Source organism: Strix aluco, chromosome 19, assembly GCF_031877795.1.
Source record: "Strix aluco isolate bStrAlu1 chromosome 19, bStrAlu1.hap1, whole genome shotgun sequence".
NCBI lineage: Eukaryota > Metazoa > Chordata > Aves > Strigiformes > Strigidae > Strix > Strix aluco.
The window spans coordinates 4,091,347-4,107,315 of NC_133949.1; the positions used below are offsets into that span (position 1 = coordinate 4,091,347).

Consider the following 15,969-nt stretch of genomic DNA (forward strand, 5'->3'; position numbering starts at 1 on the left):
TCCTGCCCCTGCCCTGCGCTCACAAATTATTGACGTCGTTCTCCCCCGCTTCATCAAGCTGCCGGTCGGACATCTGGAGATTGCCAGGGAAGCGGGGATTCTGCATGGGGAAACAGGAGTTGGGAAAGGGTTTCTGAGGATCTCCTGCTCCGGCCACAGCTCTGCGAGCACCAGGGTTGCCAAACCGGCTGGCAGCCTCGGTGCTAGAGACCGGGAGAACTCTTCTGATGTGCTGCGGGAGTGATGTGGAGGGGAAAGAGGGCAAACACAAGGTCTGCTGAGCCCCGGGTGACGGCAGCATCTCCAATCCATGGTGCCTGTATTCTCCCCAGCAAGAAGAGCCATTTCTCCCTGGGCTTAGAAACCTGCTGGGCAGGGAGGAGATGGGGCTCCAGCTCATGCACGGCATCGCCGAGAGCTGGAGGGGAAGGAGCCAATATCTGCTCTGAGGGGCAAAGCCTCTTCACGCTGCCCAGGCGTTCCGGGGAAGGTCACATCACAGCTCCAGACCAAATCGGGGTGATGGGTACAGCCTGGCTTCAGAAAACACCTCTTTCCAGCAGAGCTCAGAAAGGAAGGAAACACTGCGGGTACCAAACCTGCTGTAGCTGGTTACTGTAAGGATGAGGACACTTGAAGCCACACAGAGATGCGCTTGTGTACAAGCCCACCATGACTTTCCATCCTGCTCTTGGCAGCATGCTGTTACTTTAACACCACAAGCATATTCTATTTTATTCTATAAGAAAGCATCTGGCTAATAAGCTCCATTGATGTGAGGGCAGGGTCAGACTGGCTCTTAGGAAGGATTTCTTTGCAGAAGGGGTTGTTGGGCGTTGGAATGGGCTGCCCAGGGCAGGGGGGGAGTCCCCATCCCTGGAGGGGTTGAAGAGTCGGGTTGACCCAGAGCTGAGGGATCTGGTGGAGTTGGGAACGGTCAGTGTGAGGTTCATGGTTGGACTGGAGGAGCTTCAAGGACTTTTCCAACCGAGATGGTTCTGGGATTCTGTGAGCGTGGCTTCCCGGGGCACAACAGGGCATGCCACATCCCTGACTAAAACCACGCTCCCCATCACCCCTGGCAGCCAGCACGGCATGTGCAGAGCCGACCCAGAGCCAGTGCATCCTCTCTGAACGCCAACCCAAAGAAGGGACCTGCACAGCAGCGCTGCTCCAGGGGCTGAAAACAAGATCCTGATAATGGGGGAAAAAACCCGTCTGGGATCATCCCCTGGGATTCCCCTGGGATGCTCCCGTGCCCAGGAGCACCCATGGCCCAGGAGCCCAAAGGAGAGAGAGAAAAAATGGATTTTGGTGACCAGCACGGATTATTTCAAGCTGGGGACAGCACTGGGTGGGACAGGATGGGACATCGTGCTGGCTCCGGCCGGGACGGATCCCACCGCACCCTGTGCATAGTGGTGTTTACCAAGCAGGGCAGGCGATGGAGGGCAGAAGCCCTGGGAGCACTGAGGCTGCTGGGGACAGAGATGTTTGTTCTGTGCTACCTCATCCTGTTTTCCTGATTTGCCTAATAAATCTAAGTTGAGATTTTTGGTCTGCAATGAACTGGGTGCTCATAAAGAGATCTTAAACCTGTGACTCTGCTGAAGTTCTGCTGAGAACAACTAAGTTGTGCTCAGATTAAGTTAATCATTATTTCCCCATCATTCTTGAGTTTCCAGGCTGACTTGTTGCTCCCACTTCACTTTCTCTGTCCACATAAAAACCTTATTTTAGAAAGCACTAGGAGGTCCCAAGCAAAGGGAGCTTTCTGTACACATCTATTTAATTTCTCCTTTGCTGACTGTGGTGAATAACCTTTCATGCTCACACGCCAGCCAGGGCAGGTGCTGCTGCTCATCCTCCTCCATGCACCAACAGGGACACCCCACCAGCCGAAATCCCAGGCATCCCTCCCCGCATTCGTGGTGATGCAGAAAAGCCAGGCTCCACCACAGGTTTTTCCAGGGGATTTACACCTCATCGCTGGCCCCTGCCCTGCCTGCACTGCCTCCTGCCTGTCCCTGCTGCCTAGGCTTGCTTTAGCTCTTGCAGATCTTGCCAGGGCAGTGCTGGGGATGGGCAGGGACTGCTCCTACAGGGTGGCACAGCCTAGCATGGCCCCCACAAGCTCTCCCCACTCTAGAACCCTACGGCCTCTTCCATCTCTGCCCATCTAGGATACCTGGGAGGGGATATGCACCCCAAAGCTGGGGGTCTCTTACGGCTTCTTGTAGCCCCCCAACTCCCAGCCCAGTCCAGGTGCCTCCAAGGAGCCCTGATCCACCAGGAAACCATCCATCCCCGAGGCATTGGTCCTTGGGCCTGGGATGTTTCATGGAGGCAGCAGGATGGCCATGACAGAGGAGAGGACCCTCTGGGGTGACAGCACCAGGACAGCTCTGCCAGCCCCTGTCTGGCCCTGTAACATTGCCACCACTTTCGCCTCAGCACTGCATCACCCACACCTGCTGTGGCCGTGGGGATGGGGACGGGATGATGCTCACCTTGGTGTGAAACTCCATCTTGGTTCTCAGCAGTTTGAGGTAGATGCTGCAGAGCTGTCCGTAGCCCTCGCTTAGGTGGCCCTGGGGACACCAAAAAGCTGTTGAGACCTGGGGCAGGCTGTGAAAAAGCCTTCTTCCCTTGCAGCATGAGTGTCCCCTCCCTTATCTCCCCCCAAAACACAGCTGAAACCCCCCTTGCCAACACACAGGCTGCAGGCTGTCTTGCAGCAGCCAAAAGGATTTGGTCAAGACCTTCTCGTCATCTTCTCTGCAGATCTCAGTGCCGTGTTTGATCACCAGAGCTGAGTTTTACTGGGTTTTGCCATAAAATAGGAAGAAAGCATTTGATTTTGGTGGAATGGGGTATCAAATACAGTTGGCAAACCCAGCCTGGGGAGGTCACAGCAGCTACGGATCAGCTGCAGCTGAGCGTCTGCTCAGCCCTTGCAGCCTGGCTCCTCCTGGGTGCAACCACTGTCCAAGCCAACACCACCCCCCAGCCTGGCTGGGGTGCTGGGTGCTGCTGAGGGACCCCTGGGGTGTCCCCACCGCGGTGGCTGGCAGGCTCAGCCGCTTACCCACATCCTGCTCATGTCGCTCAGCTCATTCTTGTATCTCACGGAGTCCTTCAGGACCTGGAGGAACGAGGATGAAAATAAGCAGGCAGCGTGGGCAGCAGGCAGAGCACCGGGGCAAGGCGTGCCATACTTGGAGCCAGCAGCTGGGGTAAGCAATGGGAGGTCTTGATGCGTTCCCGACCCTGGTGTCACTACTGGCAGCTCCAGGGTGCCTCAGTTTCCCCATCTGCACGTGGGGCAGGAGGATCCTTGCTGATGGCTCCCGCGCCAGCGGTGACACCCCGTGCTGAGCCGTTTCCTCCGGCACCAGCGCTGGGGTCGGCCCCGGGGTCTGTAGCGCAGGGGTTGGTTTGTGGGCAGAGCAGCGCCAGGAAGGCTCTGGCAAAACGAGCAGGTCCCTGCACCAGCCCCCACCCGGGACTGACCCCCAGGAGGGCACTGACCCACCAGCACCTCCCACCACCCTGTGCAGCCCCGCAGGGGAAAGGATTTGGCCCCGGGGCAGCTGCCGAGCCCAGCCCGCAGCACTCACGTTCGAGTGGCCGTCCCGGAGGAGTTTGTGGAAGACGTGGCAGAACTTCCAGCAGAGCACGGCGTTGCCCGACAGCGGCAGCCGGTTCACCACTGACCAGAAGGTCTGTGCCCCCTTCTCGTGATGCGTGCCCAGGATGCATGGTGGTGGCTGGTCAAGGAAATGTTCCTCTCCCCTTGGGCGGTGATGGAGAGTGGCCACCCCGAAGCCCGCTGGTACCCGCAGAGCCGGGGGGAGCTGGGCCACCGCGGGGAACCGATGAGCTGCCAAGCCCAGGCACACGCTGTCCCCTCTCTTCCAGCGCACCACGGCTCTGGGAGCACTGTGGTGTGCTCGGGGCTGGGGCTGGGCCTCTGCCAAACCCTCCTGGCTGCCTTGCTGGGATGCTGGGGATCTACTTTTAGGGGATTAAGCATCCTCACCTCAGGCAGACAACCTGCTGCGGGCATCTGCCCCTCCTGGAACGGCAGCGTTGGGAGCACAACGCTGGGCACCCACTGACAAGCACAGGCTGCAGCAGCAGGAGCAGGGACCCTGTGCCATGCCAGAAAAAACCCCCAACCATCATCAAGAACCACCCCAGGGTCCCATCCAGCCACTCTCAGCACCCTGGCAGCCAGCTTGTGGCGCTGGCCCAGCTGCACCGGCACCTCTCCCCACGTGTCGCCTCACCGCTGCCCCTTTTCCGGGCAGCCCCGGCCCCGCTCCCACGCTCGCTTGTCCCACGGCCAACTTTGGGAAGGATATTTCTGGCATGTTTCTCCTTGACAGCCACTTCCTGTGCATTAATAGCCTTATTGATGCTGACAGTCTGCAAAAGAGAAGCGGTGGAGGGGGGGTGGTGAGATGGGAAGGGTTCAGACTTCCCCTCGGTCCCCCCTCACCCGCTGAGACCCCCCGGCTTTGCCGGCACCTGTCAGTGGCTGGCTCCCATCCAGGTCCCCGGCCCCTGCTCGTGCCAGCTGGATGCTGCCCGTTGCCGGATGCCTTTCTGGGATGTGGTTGGCATCCGCCAGGTTCAGCTGCTGCCAGGACTCATTTACTCAGCATAATAACGATGCAATTAAAGCCGGGACCACAAAGGACACTCTCCTGCCCTCGGGGTGGTGGGACGGGCAGAGGGAAGGCAATTCCCTCCCCTGCCCTTGGATCACAGGCAGCAGCCTCCAGCTCCTACTCCACCTTCGGGGGGGCTGAGCGAAGAGGGTGTTTTGGGGGCACGGGGAATCCGGCAGCGGGATGGCAAGACCACTGCACGCTGCAGAGCAGGACCAGGGCTGCCCGCGTTGTCTGGCAGCAAAGGACAGGGACCTAGCTGGGGGGTTAGAAGGGCAGGAGACAACCTGCTGCCCCCAGCGCAGGCAGCTGCCCTGGCTGGTACCTGCTGCCACCTCCCCGTCTCACCACCGACAGGCACATCCAGACACGGCACAACCATCCCCACTGCCGGAGCTCCACAGCCGCTCTGGTCCTGCCGGGAGCCTGCACAACCCTCCTGCGGGGCAGGCAGCCTCTCCCCAGCACAACCCTGCCCACAAGCTGCCCTTTTGCTCTCTGCCAGGAAGGGCAAGACTTGCAGTGCGGATGTCAGGGACCTCGGGAAGCCCACGCTGAGGAGCCTGGGCAGAGCCAGCGCCCCATTTAGCTTCCAGAGAGGCAGCAGCAGCCTGGAAATGTTTGCTGAGCAGGACTTTTAACCCTACTCCATTTCTACCCCTCGGAGAGCTCTGTCAGCAGCGGGGGGACGCTGTGGCTGATCCTACGTGGGAGCACAGCGATGCCAGCACAGGACCACCCTCCCCAAGCTCCTGCATTGCTGGCAGCGGCACTGAGCACTTGCCCAGCACCTGCTCCGTGAGGATCCTGCTGCTGAGGGAAGAAACCGTCTGGCTCAGCACTGCCACAAGTAGCTAATTACTGACATAAACCAATTAATTAAAGCAGCGGGATTAATCCCAGCGCCTTCCTCACTGCCACCCTTCTTGCACCCCCGCTTGCTCACCCTCTCCGAGGTGGCCCCGCTACGGCTTCATCAGGACCAATCCCAATGATTCTGTGCTGAGCAGGGCTGGGGGAGCCCACAGGCACCAGCCACGGGCACCCCACATACAACTGAGCATGGCCCCAACCCTGCAGCATTGAGCCCAGCTCACCTCCCCAGGAAGTCCCTCAGCCACCGAAGCATCCACCAGCCAGAGCAGGGACAAAGTGCTGAAGGGCTGAGACAGCTGATCCCACCCACCGCTGCCAGCTGCACCCCCATCCCAGGACCGAGCACCCCCTTAGCTGAAACACGGGGTCTGGGTCCTGATGTCCCAGTATGAACCAGTTCTGCTGTGGGGATGCTGCTGCTCGCTCCAGCTGCGCTGCCAGCTGTGGAGCAGGGCTGGTCCATGCAGCCCTGTGGTGTTCGCAGCCCCATCCCTATGGTGCTGGCTCTGTCGGGGACCACGGTGGGTCTCCAGCCGTGCTGAGCTGCTCACTGCCCTCACCACCAGGTCCTTGCTTACTGGTGACCATGGAGGTCATGGAGGTGACCATGAAGGTCATCAGTAAGATGGCAGGAGGCTCATTTCGGGGTGGCAGGGGACCTGGATCACCAGCTGCAAGGTATGAGCATCCTGGTCCAGTGGCAGGCTGGACACGGACCAGAACCCGCATCTTAGCTTGGTTTTAAGAAGAGCTGAAAGAAACACTGTCGGTGCAGAAACCTGACCCCATCAGACATCCCTTCCTGAGGGGCTGGATGGAGGGAAGCAGGTTCCCAACGCCAGAGAACCAAGCACGGCCACAGCCCCTTGTCCTTTATGAAAACCATAAAATGAAAATCAGCATTAGAAAAATCCCCACAAAATCCTCAGGAAGGCGCCTCTCTGCCAGTGGTGGCAGCCCAGAGCGTGATGCCCACGTCCCAACAGCCCCGGGTGACACATGCCATGGATCCAGCTCCAGGTGCAGCTTGTCCTCATCCAAAATCCCAGTCCACAGCCAGGAAGGCGCAGGCAGGCAGGATAACCGTGACGGGCCACCTGGCACCGTGAGGGAGTGCCAGGATCAGTGTTTAAACGCGCATCCCACCTCGAAACGGGACTCCTGGACCACAATGCAGAGCTGGAGCTGGCGAGTGGAAGCTCCCAGGCAGGGGCAGGGTGCAGGCAGCGCTCTCCCAAAGCCGGCGGCTTCACCCCAGCACGCGTCCGCTCCCGCTGCCCTTGAAAGACCGGAGGGGGGGTGGTGTCCGGAGGGAAGCAGTGCCAGCGGTCAGCACATCCCCAGGAAAGCTGGAAATGGAGCTCCCAGTTTAACTGCTCTTTCCTGACAACTTTTCCTGGTAAAGCATGGACACTTTTTTCCAACCGAAGAGGCCCTCAGTGATGCCCCAGAGTGGGGAGACACAGTGTGAGGGTGACAGCGGGCTGGCAGCCCCTGGGTCCGGGCAGTGGCCTCCAGGACCCTCCATCCCCGAGCCCCCTGCTCTGTTTGAAGCACACGCAATGTCCGTCTGGATGGCAGAAAGGTTTTCTGAGGAAAAGCTGGATCCCATGCTTCTGTGCTTGCGGGTGTCACAGGCACCCCACCTCCCCGCTGCATCCTCCAGGAGGGCAGGGCAGGGCAGGGGTCCCACCCCGGGAGCCACTCGGAGCAGGCACCAGGCCTTGGGAGTTGCCCAAACCATCGCTCCATCAGCCAGCGGCTCCGGCAGCGCCTGCACAAGCCAACTGGAGGAGCACAGGGCAGCAGCGAGGGACCAAGGCTGCAAGCATCACCTCCAAGGGACGAGCAGGGTCAGGGAAGGCGACAGTGGCATACGGTCCTGTCCACGAGCCTTGGCTGCAAAACTGGGTCAAGGAGGAGCAAAATTTAAGACTGCCTTGAAAAAAAGCTCAGACCTCTTTGCCATGGAGAGGGTCTTCAACCCAGACCCACAGGCACTGCTGCCCCACACCATCCGGCACCTACAGCTGATGGTTTTGTAAATTTAATTTAATTATGGGTTTCTACACCACAAGGGCTGTTTCTAACCTGCCAGGCCACAAGTGTGTCCTTGGCAGCACCGCTGGCTCAGCTCTGATTTCTTGCCGATGGAGGGATGTCAGCCCCAGGTGCCCAGACCCCCACGGGCGCCCAAAGGGCTCCTCTCCCACTGCTGCCCCCCCAGCGCTGGGAGCAGGGCAGGGGACCACGGCAGGCACGGGGCAGCTGGGCCCTTCCTCCAGCCCCACACCCTGCCCTGTCACCGGGGAAGGAAAACCCCAGTGTTTCCTCTTGTGCAACAACGCCGAGGCAGCGGGGCTGGGAGGGAAGCGAGAGGAGAGGCTGGTGGGGCCCCGTTTGCACAACGAGAGCTGCAAGGGGGGGACACCGCCAAGGTGGCCTCCCCCTGGCAGGGCCGCGGGGCTGGGGTGGGGGTCAGACCTCAGCGGAGCAGCACCCAGTGCAGGGCTGGGCCATGGGTGCTCTGCTGAGGCTGGGCAGCACCGGGAACGCTACGAGCGAGGGCGGGACAAGGAAACCCCACTGCCACAAGCACGGAAAGGCTCGGGCCCTTGAGGGAAGGAACAGAGTCGGATAACACAGACCAGGGACTATCCAACCCGGCATCTCTGCCCTGGAACAGCAGGACCTGCCTGAGCGGCTTCTCCTCTCTCTGCAGCACCCAGAGGTCCCCAGGAACCCGTGCAAGGTCTTTTCCTGCGGTTTGATATGTCACCACAGCCCTGCCCGGGGGAATTTAGCACCGTTCCCACAGGACTTCAGGAATCCTGCTGGCAAGGAGTGCTGCCAGCCCTTGGGGCGAGCTGGACCGCATCCCGCGGGACCCCCGTGACTCCTGTCTCTCACCAGAGCTGAGCCCCTGGCAGCTCTGCACCAGGGTGACCCCACTCCCAACCGGGGCTAGTGTCAACTAAAACACGAGGCACGCGACTGCAGGCTCCAGACAGGGACAGAGGAGCCCAAAAATGCACAGAGGGACCTGGGACAGAGTGACAGAGGCTGTCTGAGCACCGAGGAACATCTCTCTCTTTCACATGCACATTTGCACACCCTCACCCCCTGCCAGATCTCCCCAAACTACACCCTCAGTCTTCCCTGAATTGCAAATCTCCTGTTCCACCGCGAAGAGCCAAACTCTGCTCAGGACCTGCACGGCGCCTTCCCGCTTCTCCTTTCATTTCCAAAAGGAAATGAGTGTTGATTAAAGAATCCAGAGCTATTGCAAATTATTTGGAGAAATTGAGTAAGTCTCAGTGCAAATCCTCTTAGTAATGCTCTCTCATTTCTCCTTAATTCCTTTCTATAAATGGAGAGCTGGGACGGAGCATACCTCTGGAAAACTGCTCGCAACCAAGCCCTGCAGGGGCTCCAGGGGAAGCAGACCCGACTACAGCAAGCCTGGAAAAAAAATCCATGATCTTAATTAAAATGCAAATCCCAGTCTAGCAAAGCTTCACTCCAGCCCTGGAGGTGTGCAGGACACAGCCGTGAGGGCAAGCTTTTCAGAGGGCACATGCCTTTCTTTAAACATCGCTCGCCAACAGTAGCTAAAAGCAAATCAGAGCCTCGCAGGGCTCAGGAAAGGTTTTTCTCTGGCAAAATCCCAAAGCAAAGCCAACTGGGTAACACCAGAGGTGCTCAGCGCCCCACTGGGGACCAGCGAGAGCTCCTGGGGAGAGCCGGGGCAGCCGTGTCCCCCCTCCGCGGGGCTGCCCAGTGCCTGTGGCCTTGGACAGCAGCGGCAGGAGCAGGGAACAAGCCCGGCTTTGTGCCCGCCGGCAGCCAGAGGAGAAGGAAGGCAGAAAGACAGCGCTGGCCGGGCGTGCAGGGCCAGGTGCTGCGTGCCTCGTATGTGCACGTACGTGTCTCTACATAAGAGGATGCTCAGCACAAACCAGTCTTCCTGTTCAGTCCTAAATGCTTCCTTTGAGTATGGAGTGAGAGGAGACATTAGAAATACCCTCCCATCATTTAATCCAGGCTATTTGGCTGCATCTGCTACTGAATCCATGAGTTTAGAATCACAGAATCACAGAATCATCTCGGTTGGAAAGGACCTTGAAGATCATCCAGTCCAACCGTTAACCCAGCACTGACAGATCCCAACTATACCAGATCCCTCAGTGCTATGACAACCCACCTCTTGAACACCTCCAGGGATGGGGACTCCACCACCTCCCTGGGCAGCCCATTCCAACGCCCAACAACCCCCTCTGGAAAGAAATACTTCCCAATATCTAGTCTAAACCTTCCCCGACGCATCTTGAGGCCATTACCTCTTGTCCTATCACTTATTACTTGATTAAAGAGGCTCGTCCCCAGCTTTCTGCACCCTCCTTTCAGGTAGTTTAGAGGGCGATGAGGTCTCCCCTCAGTCTCCTCTTCTCCAGACTAAACCCCCCCAGTTCCCTCAGCCGCTCCTCGTAAGACATGTGCTCTTCTCCAGGCTGGCTACGTGCCAGAATTGCTCCAGGGATGAAGTGCCTTGACCAGGGCTGTGTGAGCATCCCCCTGAAGGTGCTGCTGTCCTGCTCTCACCAGATGAGATAATCCCCAAAATGACACAAGTCTCAGATTTCCCCTCCTTTGGCCATAAACCAACCACATTTTCCACAAAGCAATGTCGGCCTCCAGCGTGAGACCCCCAAACCTCGCTGCCTCCCCCCCGAAACCCCACCCCTCCGCTGGGGTTTGCTCCCAGCCATGGTGGCTCAGACGTACCTCTCCAGGAGGAGATGCTGACACCACCAGCTCTGATGCCAGCACGAGAAGAAGGACCAAGGTGTACCAGAGACAGCCCTGAATCCCAAGGGACACCACCACGGGGGCCTCAGGGTGGGGTTTGGGGACACCTTGCCCCACACCCTGCCCCACAGCACACAGGACACCCCAAACCAGAGTCATCAGGGAGACAGCCACAGGCTCTGAGAGCCACGCTGGAAACCAACAGCATCGCCACAACGCTCTTCTTGGCAAACCTGTCCTGGCATCGCCACCCCGGTGTCTGCACTCCTGGGTTTGGGAGGATGATGACTTCAGATCAACGTCCAGCTTGGTCTACCCACAGTCAGCACCGTCAGCGGAAGCCTGATGTGAGCCTTATGGAGGAGCTATTCCAGCACGGGCAGTGCTTACAGGGCAGAAACCACCTGGGCCAGGCCAGGGAGGGGTGATGGGATGTTCAGAGGTCTCCACACCACAAGAAGAGCTGCTGTCTGACTCCCACCAAAGCCTTTGCCTCATGAGCTGTAGCACCGTTATCACGGTAGAAAAATGAAAATAAGTTGAAGGATACATGTTCTGAGTGTATCTGAACAGATCACCCCACTAGCTCCCAGCTCCTCTCAAGGGCAGCAGGGTGGCATCAAAGCAGAGGTTGGGATCCCCAGGGTGATGAGCCCATGAGCTGCACGTGCAAGGACTTAACCCATCGCTCCTCCTGGCCTTTCCAGAGCCTCCAGCAAAAATAATGAGTTCAACACCATCACGAGAGCTGGGGCAGGCCAAGACAGCACAGGTCGATCACTTCTCCACCTCCGAGACAAGCAAAAGGAAAGAACAAAGACAACCACCCAACCGACTTGTGGTGGGTCCCAAGGACTCAAGTGAGACATCTGATGCCAGCAGGGGAGAGCTGGGCTGGTCACCGGAGCCTGGAAGGGTTTGGCTCCACCAACGCTTGCTACGTTGAACACATCACTGTCCACCATCGGGGGACCAGCACCCAAAGAGCTGGGCCACTGGATTTCTCCAGTGCCATAAATACTTAATGCAGATAATTACCTGGAGGTGTGTTTTTTAAATCCAGTTTAAGGAATACAGACTTTTCCCATACACAGATAAACCTTTGGGAAAAAAAAAGGACAGTGAGAAAACTGATTTTGGGGAGAAGAGCTGGCAAAAAGCGAGGCTACAGAAGCCAAATCTCACCAATGACCATGGGGGAAGTTGACACTGTAAAACTTGGATCCCTTTGAAGCCTCCAGCTGAAATAACAGTCAAAAGAGAAGTCAACCGAGGCTGCAGAAGAGCTTGGGGAGTGCTTTGGTCACCTCCCGCACCACAAAGGGCCAGCACGGGCCCTGGCTCCCGCTGCTGGGCACTTCTGACCCACCGCAAGCGGAGACCCCTCAGCACAACCAGACCCCATGCCGGGTGGGTGGATCTGAGGAGAGGTGGAAAACCAGGAGCTCCCTGGGAGCCCTGCACCCCTCCACGGCTGCTCCCCGCAAAAATCACTCGTTACTCTTCTCGCTTAATTACTGATATGGGCACTCGATCACTTACGCCCCACGTTGCCCAGCTGGCTCGGCCATGGCTAAAGCCTTTCCCACAAGCTGCTCCGTTAGCCAGGATTTTAATTTTAAGTGGGGATTTTATGCGAAGATAATCTCTTCTAGCAGCGGTGATTTCTATCGGGGGAGGGAGGATGGCTGTGTATTCCAGGGTTGATGGCTCAGGAAGGTCCTCCACCGCCTTCACATATTCCTGAAACATTCCCAGTGGTCCCGACCGGAGCCTTCTGCTTCCCAACAAAGGCAAATATTTGGGCATATTTTGGAACAGGAGGAAATAAAAGAGCGAGGCTGGAGGATGCGAGGAGCAGACGCCGGGAGCTCGTCTCCGAAGGCACATTTTGGTGACCAGCTGGACCCCAGGACCCACCTTCCTCGGGAAGTTTCACCCCGGCAGCAACACCCGGGGGTGTCTCGCCCTAGCGCGATGCTCCCGAATTTAGCGGAGCTGGGATGCTCTGGGGCTGCGCAGCCCGGCGGTGCCGAGGTAGCTTTGGTGCCAATCCTTCCTCCAACGCCTCCCGCCGAGCAGCAGCTCCCGCCGGCAGGACGGGGCGTCCCTCGCCCGTTCCCCTCCGGGAGCTCCGGATCCTGCAACGGAGCCAAGAACGGAGCCAGGACCGCACGGGCTGCGCCCGGGGGACCTTCCCCGTCCCCAGCCTGGCTCTGCCGGAGCCCCGCGAAAAGCAAAATCCCTCTTCGCAGGTGAGCAGCAGAGGGGATGGTCGTGCCCCCCTGCAGCAACAGACCCTAAAATCCCAATTTTTACCCCAAACTTGTTTCCATCCCTGATGGCCGGGTGAGGGGCTGCCCTCACAGGGCGAAGGGGCTGTGACAGCAGCACCACGCATGAGGACACGGGGACGCGGGGACACGGCTGCTCGTGGCACCCAGCCGAGCCGAAGACCGGGGGGAAAGCACGTTAACCGGGTGGGTGGGAGCAAAGCCCGAGCCGGGCTGCGGCAGCACGGCGGGGAGCAGCTTCAACCGCGAGTAGGAGCCCCCCGATAACCGAAGGGGGGGGCGCACGGCTCCCGCTGCCCCCACAAACCCCCTCCCCTGCTGCCCCCGGATTTTACACCGCCGAGAGCTGGGGGCTCACAAACTTCCCTGGGAAGGAGTTTCGCTGGATGGAAACCCTCAGTCCAGGCATAAACCTTGGATGCCGGTGCCCTGCCGAGGGGCTGGGGGGGCGTCCCTGCGGGGGGTCCCCGGGGTGGGGGGGGCGTCCCTTTGGCGGGGGGGGGTTCCCCGGGGCCGCGCACTTACCACCTTGCCCAGCTCCATGGCGGAGGGGCGGCGGCGGCGGCTCCGGCCCCCGCGGGCTCAGGGCGGCGCGGCGGCGCCCATGGCGGCGGCCCCTCGGGGCGGCGGCGCTGGAAGGTTCTGCCGGGCGGCGGCGGCGGCGGAACGGCGGGGGGGGGGCGGGCGCGCTCCCGCGCACGGGCGCGCTCCCGCGGGGGGCGGCACAGCCGAGCTGGGCAGGGGGCGGGGGAAGGGGGGGGGGAGCCGCGGCGCTCCGCAGGAATAACAAAGGAGCCCCGCGGGGGCGCGCGTGGGGGGGGGGGGGGGGGGGGCGTGGGGGGGCGGCTCGTCACCGCCCGCGCGGGACCGCCCGCCCGCCCCTCCGGGAGCGCCCGCCCGCAGCCCGCGGGGTGGTGTCGGGGCAGCGGCCGAGCGGAGGTGGAGGGGGTGGCTGGAGGCAGGGCGGGCGGTGGGCTCCGCGCCCCCCCGGCGCAGCCTGCCCGACCCTCTGCCCCATTGCCCGACCCCCCTGCCTGACCCCCTGCCCCACTGCCCAACGCCAAGCCCGAGCCCCTGTCCCACTGCCCGACCGTCTGCCCCACTGCCCGACCCCCTGCCTGACCCTCTGCCCCACGCCCGACCCCCTGCCCCCTTGCCAGATCCCCTGCCCGACCCCCTGCCCCCCTGCCCGTCTCTCTGCCCCACGCCTGACCCCCTGCCAAATCCCCTTCCAGATCCCCTGCCAGATCCCCTGCCCGACCCCCTGCCCCACTGCCAGGTCCCTGCTCCATCCTCTGCCCCATCCCCTGCCCCACCTGCCCCTCCCTGCTCCCTGTCCCCCTGCCCCAGTCACCCCAGCTCTGTGCCCGGGGGAAGCTGCACCCCCGGCTCTGCCCGGGGACCTGCACTGGGTTTCGCTCGCACAGGAGCCCCCTCGGCTGTCACAGTACCGGTTGCAACAACAAAAGCAATTAAACTGGGGTGGTAAACGAGTCCCCCGACCTCAGCCCCCATCCTCGGGCAGGCACGGCACGGCACAGACTGCCCGTGCTGCCTGCACCCTGAGCAGGGATTGCTGACCCGCTGGGACAGGCAAACACCCAGGCAGGAATATTTTGGGTTTTTCCCAGCTCCTATCGGTGCTCAGGAGGGGAAGCACGAAAGAAACCCAAATGATTCTTCTATTTTTCTGTGATCCCCTAAAAGCAACCCCAAAGCAGGGAGGAGGAAAGGCAGAGGAGAAGCTTCACAGCCCTAAGAAAAAAACGCTCCTGCAGTGCCGGCCTGGCTGAAGACACTAATCCCCCAGGATTACTACAGTCTAGTCGCGGCTCAGCCACTTACTCCAGGATGGTGACTTGGCCGCTCTTAATAAGATAACGGGATCCCACATCCCTGCGGCGACGGAGAACCGCCACCCCGTGCCCTGCCAGCACCCAGCTCTGCACCCACCCTCCCCACCCAATTAATCCCAGCCCTGGGGGGAGGACAGATTTTAGGGCCAGGTTGTGTTTTCCTCAGGTGGGTGTTAAAGTCTCCGCTGCAATTCCTGGGACAGACGGGTAGACGCACCGCTCCGCAGGTACACGGCTCCTCGGTGTTCTGCTGGACCAGATGGTTTCAAGCAGCAGCCAGATTTCTCCAGGAGCAGAGTCTGGTCCCGGCTCTGAGCCTGGGGGTGGGCACGAGGCAGCGCTCTGGGGGTGGGGTACCTGCCCCGATTGCGGGTGCCTGCTCCTATCACAGGTACCTGCCCCTGTCGTGGATATCTGCCCCTGTCACGCCAGGCACGACGGGGCTCCACAGTCCCTATCACGACAGGCATGACAGCATGTGTGTGCATGGCAAGAATGGTCTCTGCTGCGCTGGCCACAGGGGGCAAAGCACCAACCCCGGCATCCCCGGCACCGAAAGCAGAGGGGACAGACCCAGCATCGAGCACCGCGGCTGACAGCGGCACGGGGGTTTGTCCCCTCCCCACGGCGAAGCCCCTTGCTGAGCGATTCCCAGCTGTGCTCTCGGCATGGAAAGTGGGCGCTTGGGGCCTTGCGATGCAGCCCAGCCCCCAGCCTGGTGTTCCCCCTGGCTTAAGGGGATCCTGGAATTAATTAATTCACCCTTAGCTGGGTTTAGCATTGCTCTGAATGCTGCCACCGCTGCTGCCTTGCTGTCCCAGGACGTCCCGCAGATGCGGTGCTTGCTTCCCAGAGCGCTGTTCTCCAGAGGCACCAAGAAGCCACAGCTTCCAGAGGCCACAGCCCTGCAATTAGCACTTGGCCATCAGGTTTTAATGCCTTATTTGCATGAAGAGATCTTAAGGCAGGTATGCAAAGAGCACACCCTGCAAGGCACAGCCAAAACCAGAGCATCCTCCGGAGAAAACCCAATCCCCCCCGCCACACGCATAGGATGGATGTGACGTTTCCTACAATGCCACCTGCATAGGAAATAAGTAGTTTGTAAAATAACATGCAGGATCCATCCTTTAGCCATATTTACTGGCAACACCCTGTAATACCATCGAAACCTGTGTGCAGCCATAGCAAGCTGCCCACCTCCTGCGTCCAGGCTTTGTGTTCCCAACATTCCTCCTTAATCCCACAAATTAAGTCAGCTCGTCATCATTAACCTTTTTTTTCAAAATCAAGCTTTCACACAAGCTCACTCCTGAACCAAACATCTCAGCTGGTGCTAAAGCCAGCTCAGAGAGAAGATGGATATTGTCGTTATTGATGGTTTCCTACAGATGCTGCAGAGCTGGGACATGCAAGTGTCCTGCTGCTGCGGCACGGCCACGGTCACTGTGTGGTTCC

The 15,969-nt window shown here is 59.9% G+C and overlaps 1 protein-coding gene and 1 long non-coding RNA gene across 5 annotated transcripts in view; both read right to left on the reverse strand.

Annotated features, from left to right (window-relative positions):
* HIP1 (huntingtin interacting protein 1) overlaps positions 1-15,969 on the reverse strand; it is a 53,829-nt gene that overhangs the window by 16,629 nt on the left and 21,231 nt on the right. For 2 of the 4 annotated variants that reach the window (XM_074844803.1, XM_074844802.1), the window contains exons 1-6: positions 13,181-13,315; positions 4,368-4,431; positions 3,621-3,763; positions 3,089-3,145; positions 2,511-2,591; positions 24-100 (exon numbers count right to left, since the gene is read on the reverse strand). In XM_074844803.1, coding sequence (XP_074700904.1) covers positions 24-100; positions 2,511-2,591; positions 3,089-3,145; positions 3,621-3,763; positions 4,368-4,431; positions 13,181-13,198 — 440 coding nt within the window. In that variant the 5' untranslated portion in view covers positions 13,199-13,315. Of the gene's footprint in view, positions 1-23; positions 101-2,510; positions 2,592-3,088; positions 3,146-3,620; positions 3,764-4,367; positions 4,432-13,180; positions 13,316-15,969 lie in introns of those variants that run through there. The other 2 variants (XM_074844801.1, XM_074844800.1) reach the window with 1 other exon arrangement.
* Positions 8,532-12,323, reverse strand: LOC141931967 (uncharacterized). Its single transcript, XR_012625723.1, has 3 exons — positions 11,547-12,323; positions 11,400-11,461; positions 8,532-9,014 (listed from the first exon to the last, which is right to left on the reverse strand). It is a non-coding gene; the product is annotated as an uncharacterized LOC141931967 (long non-coding RNA).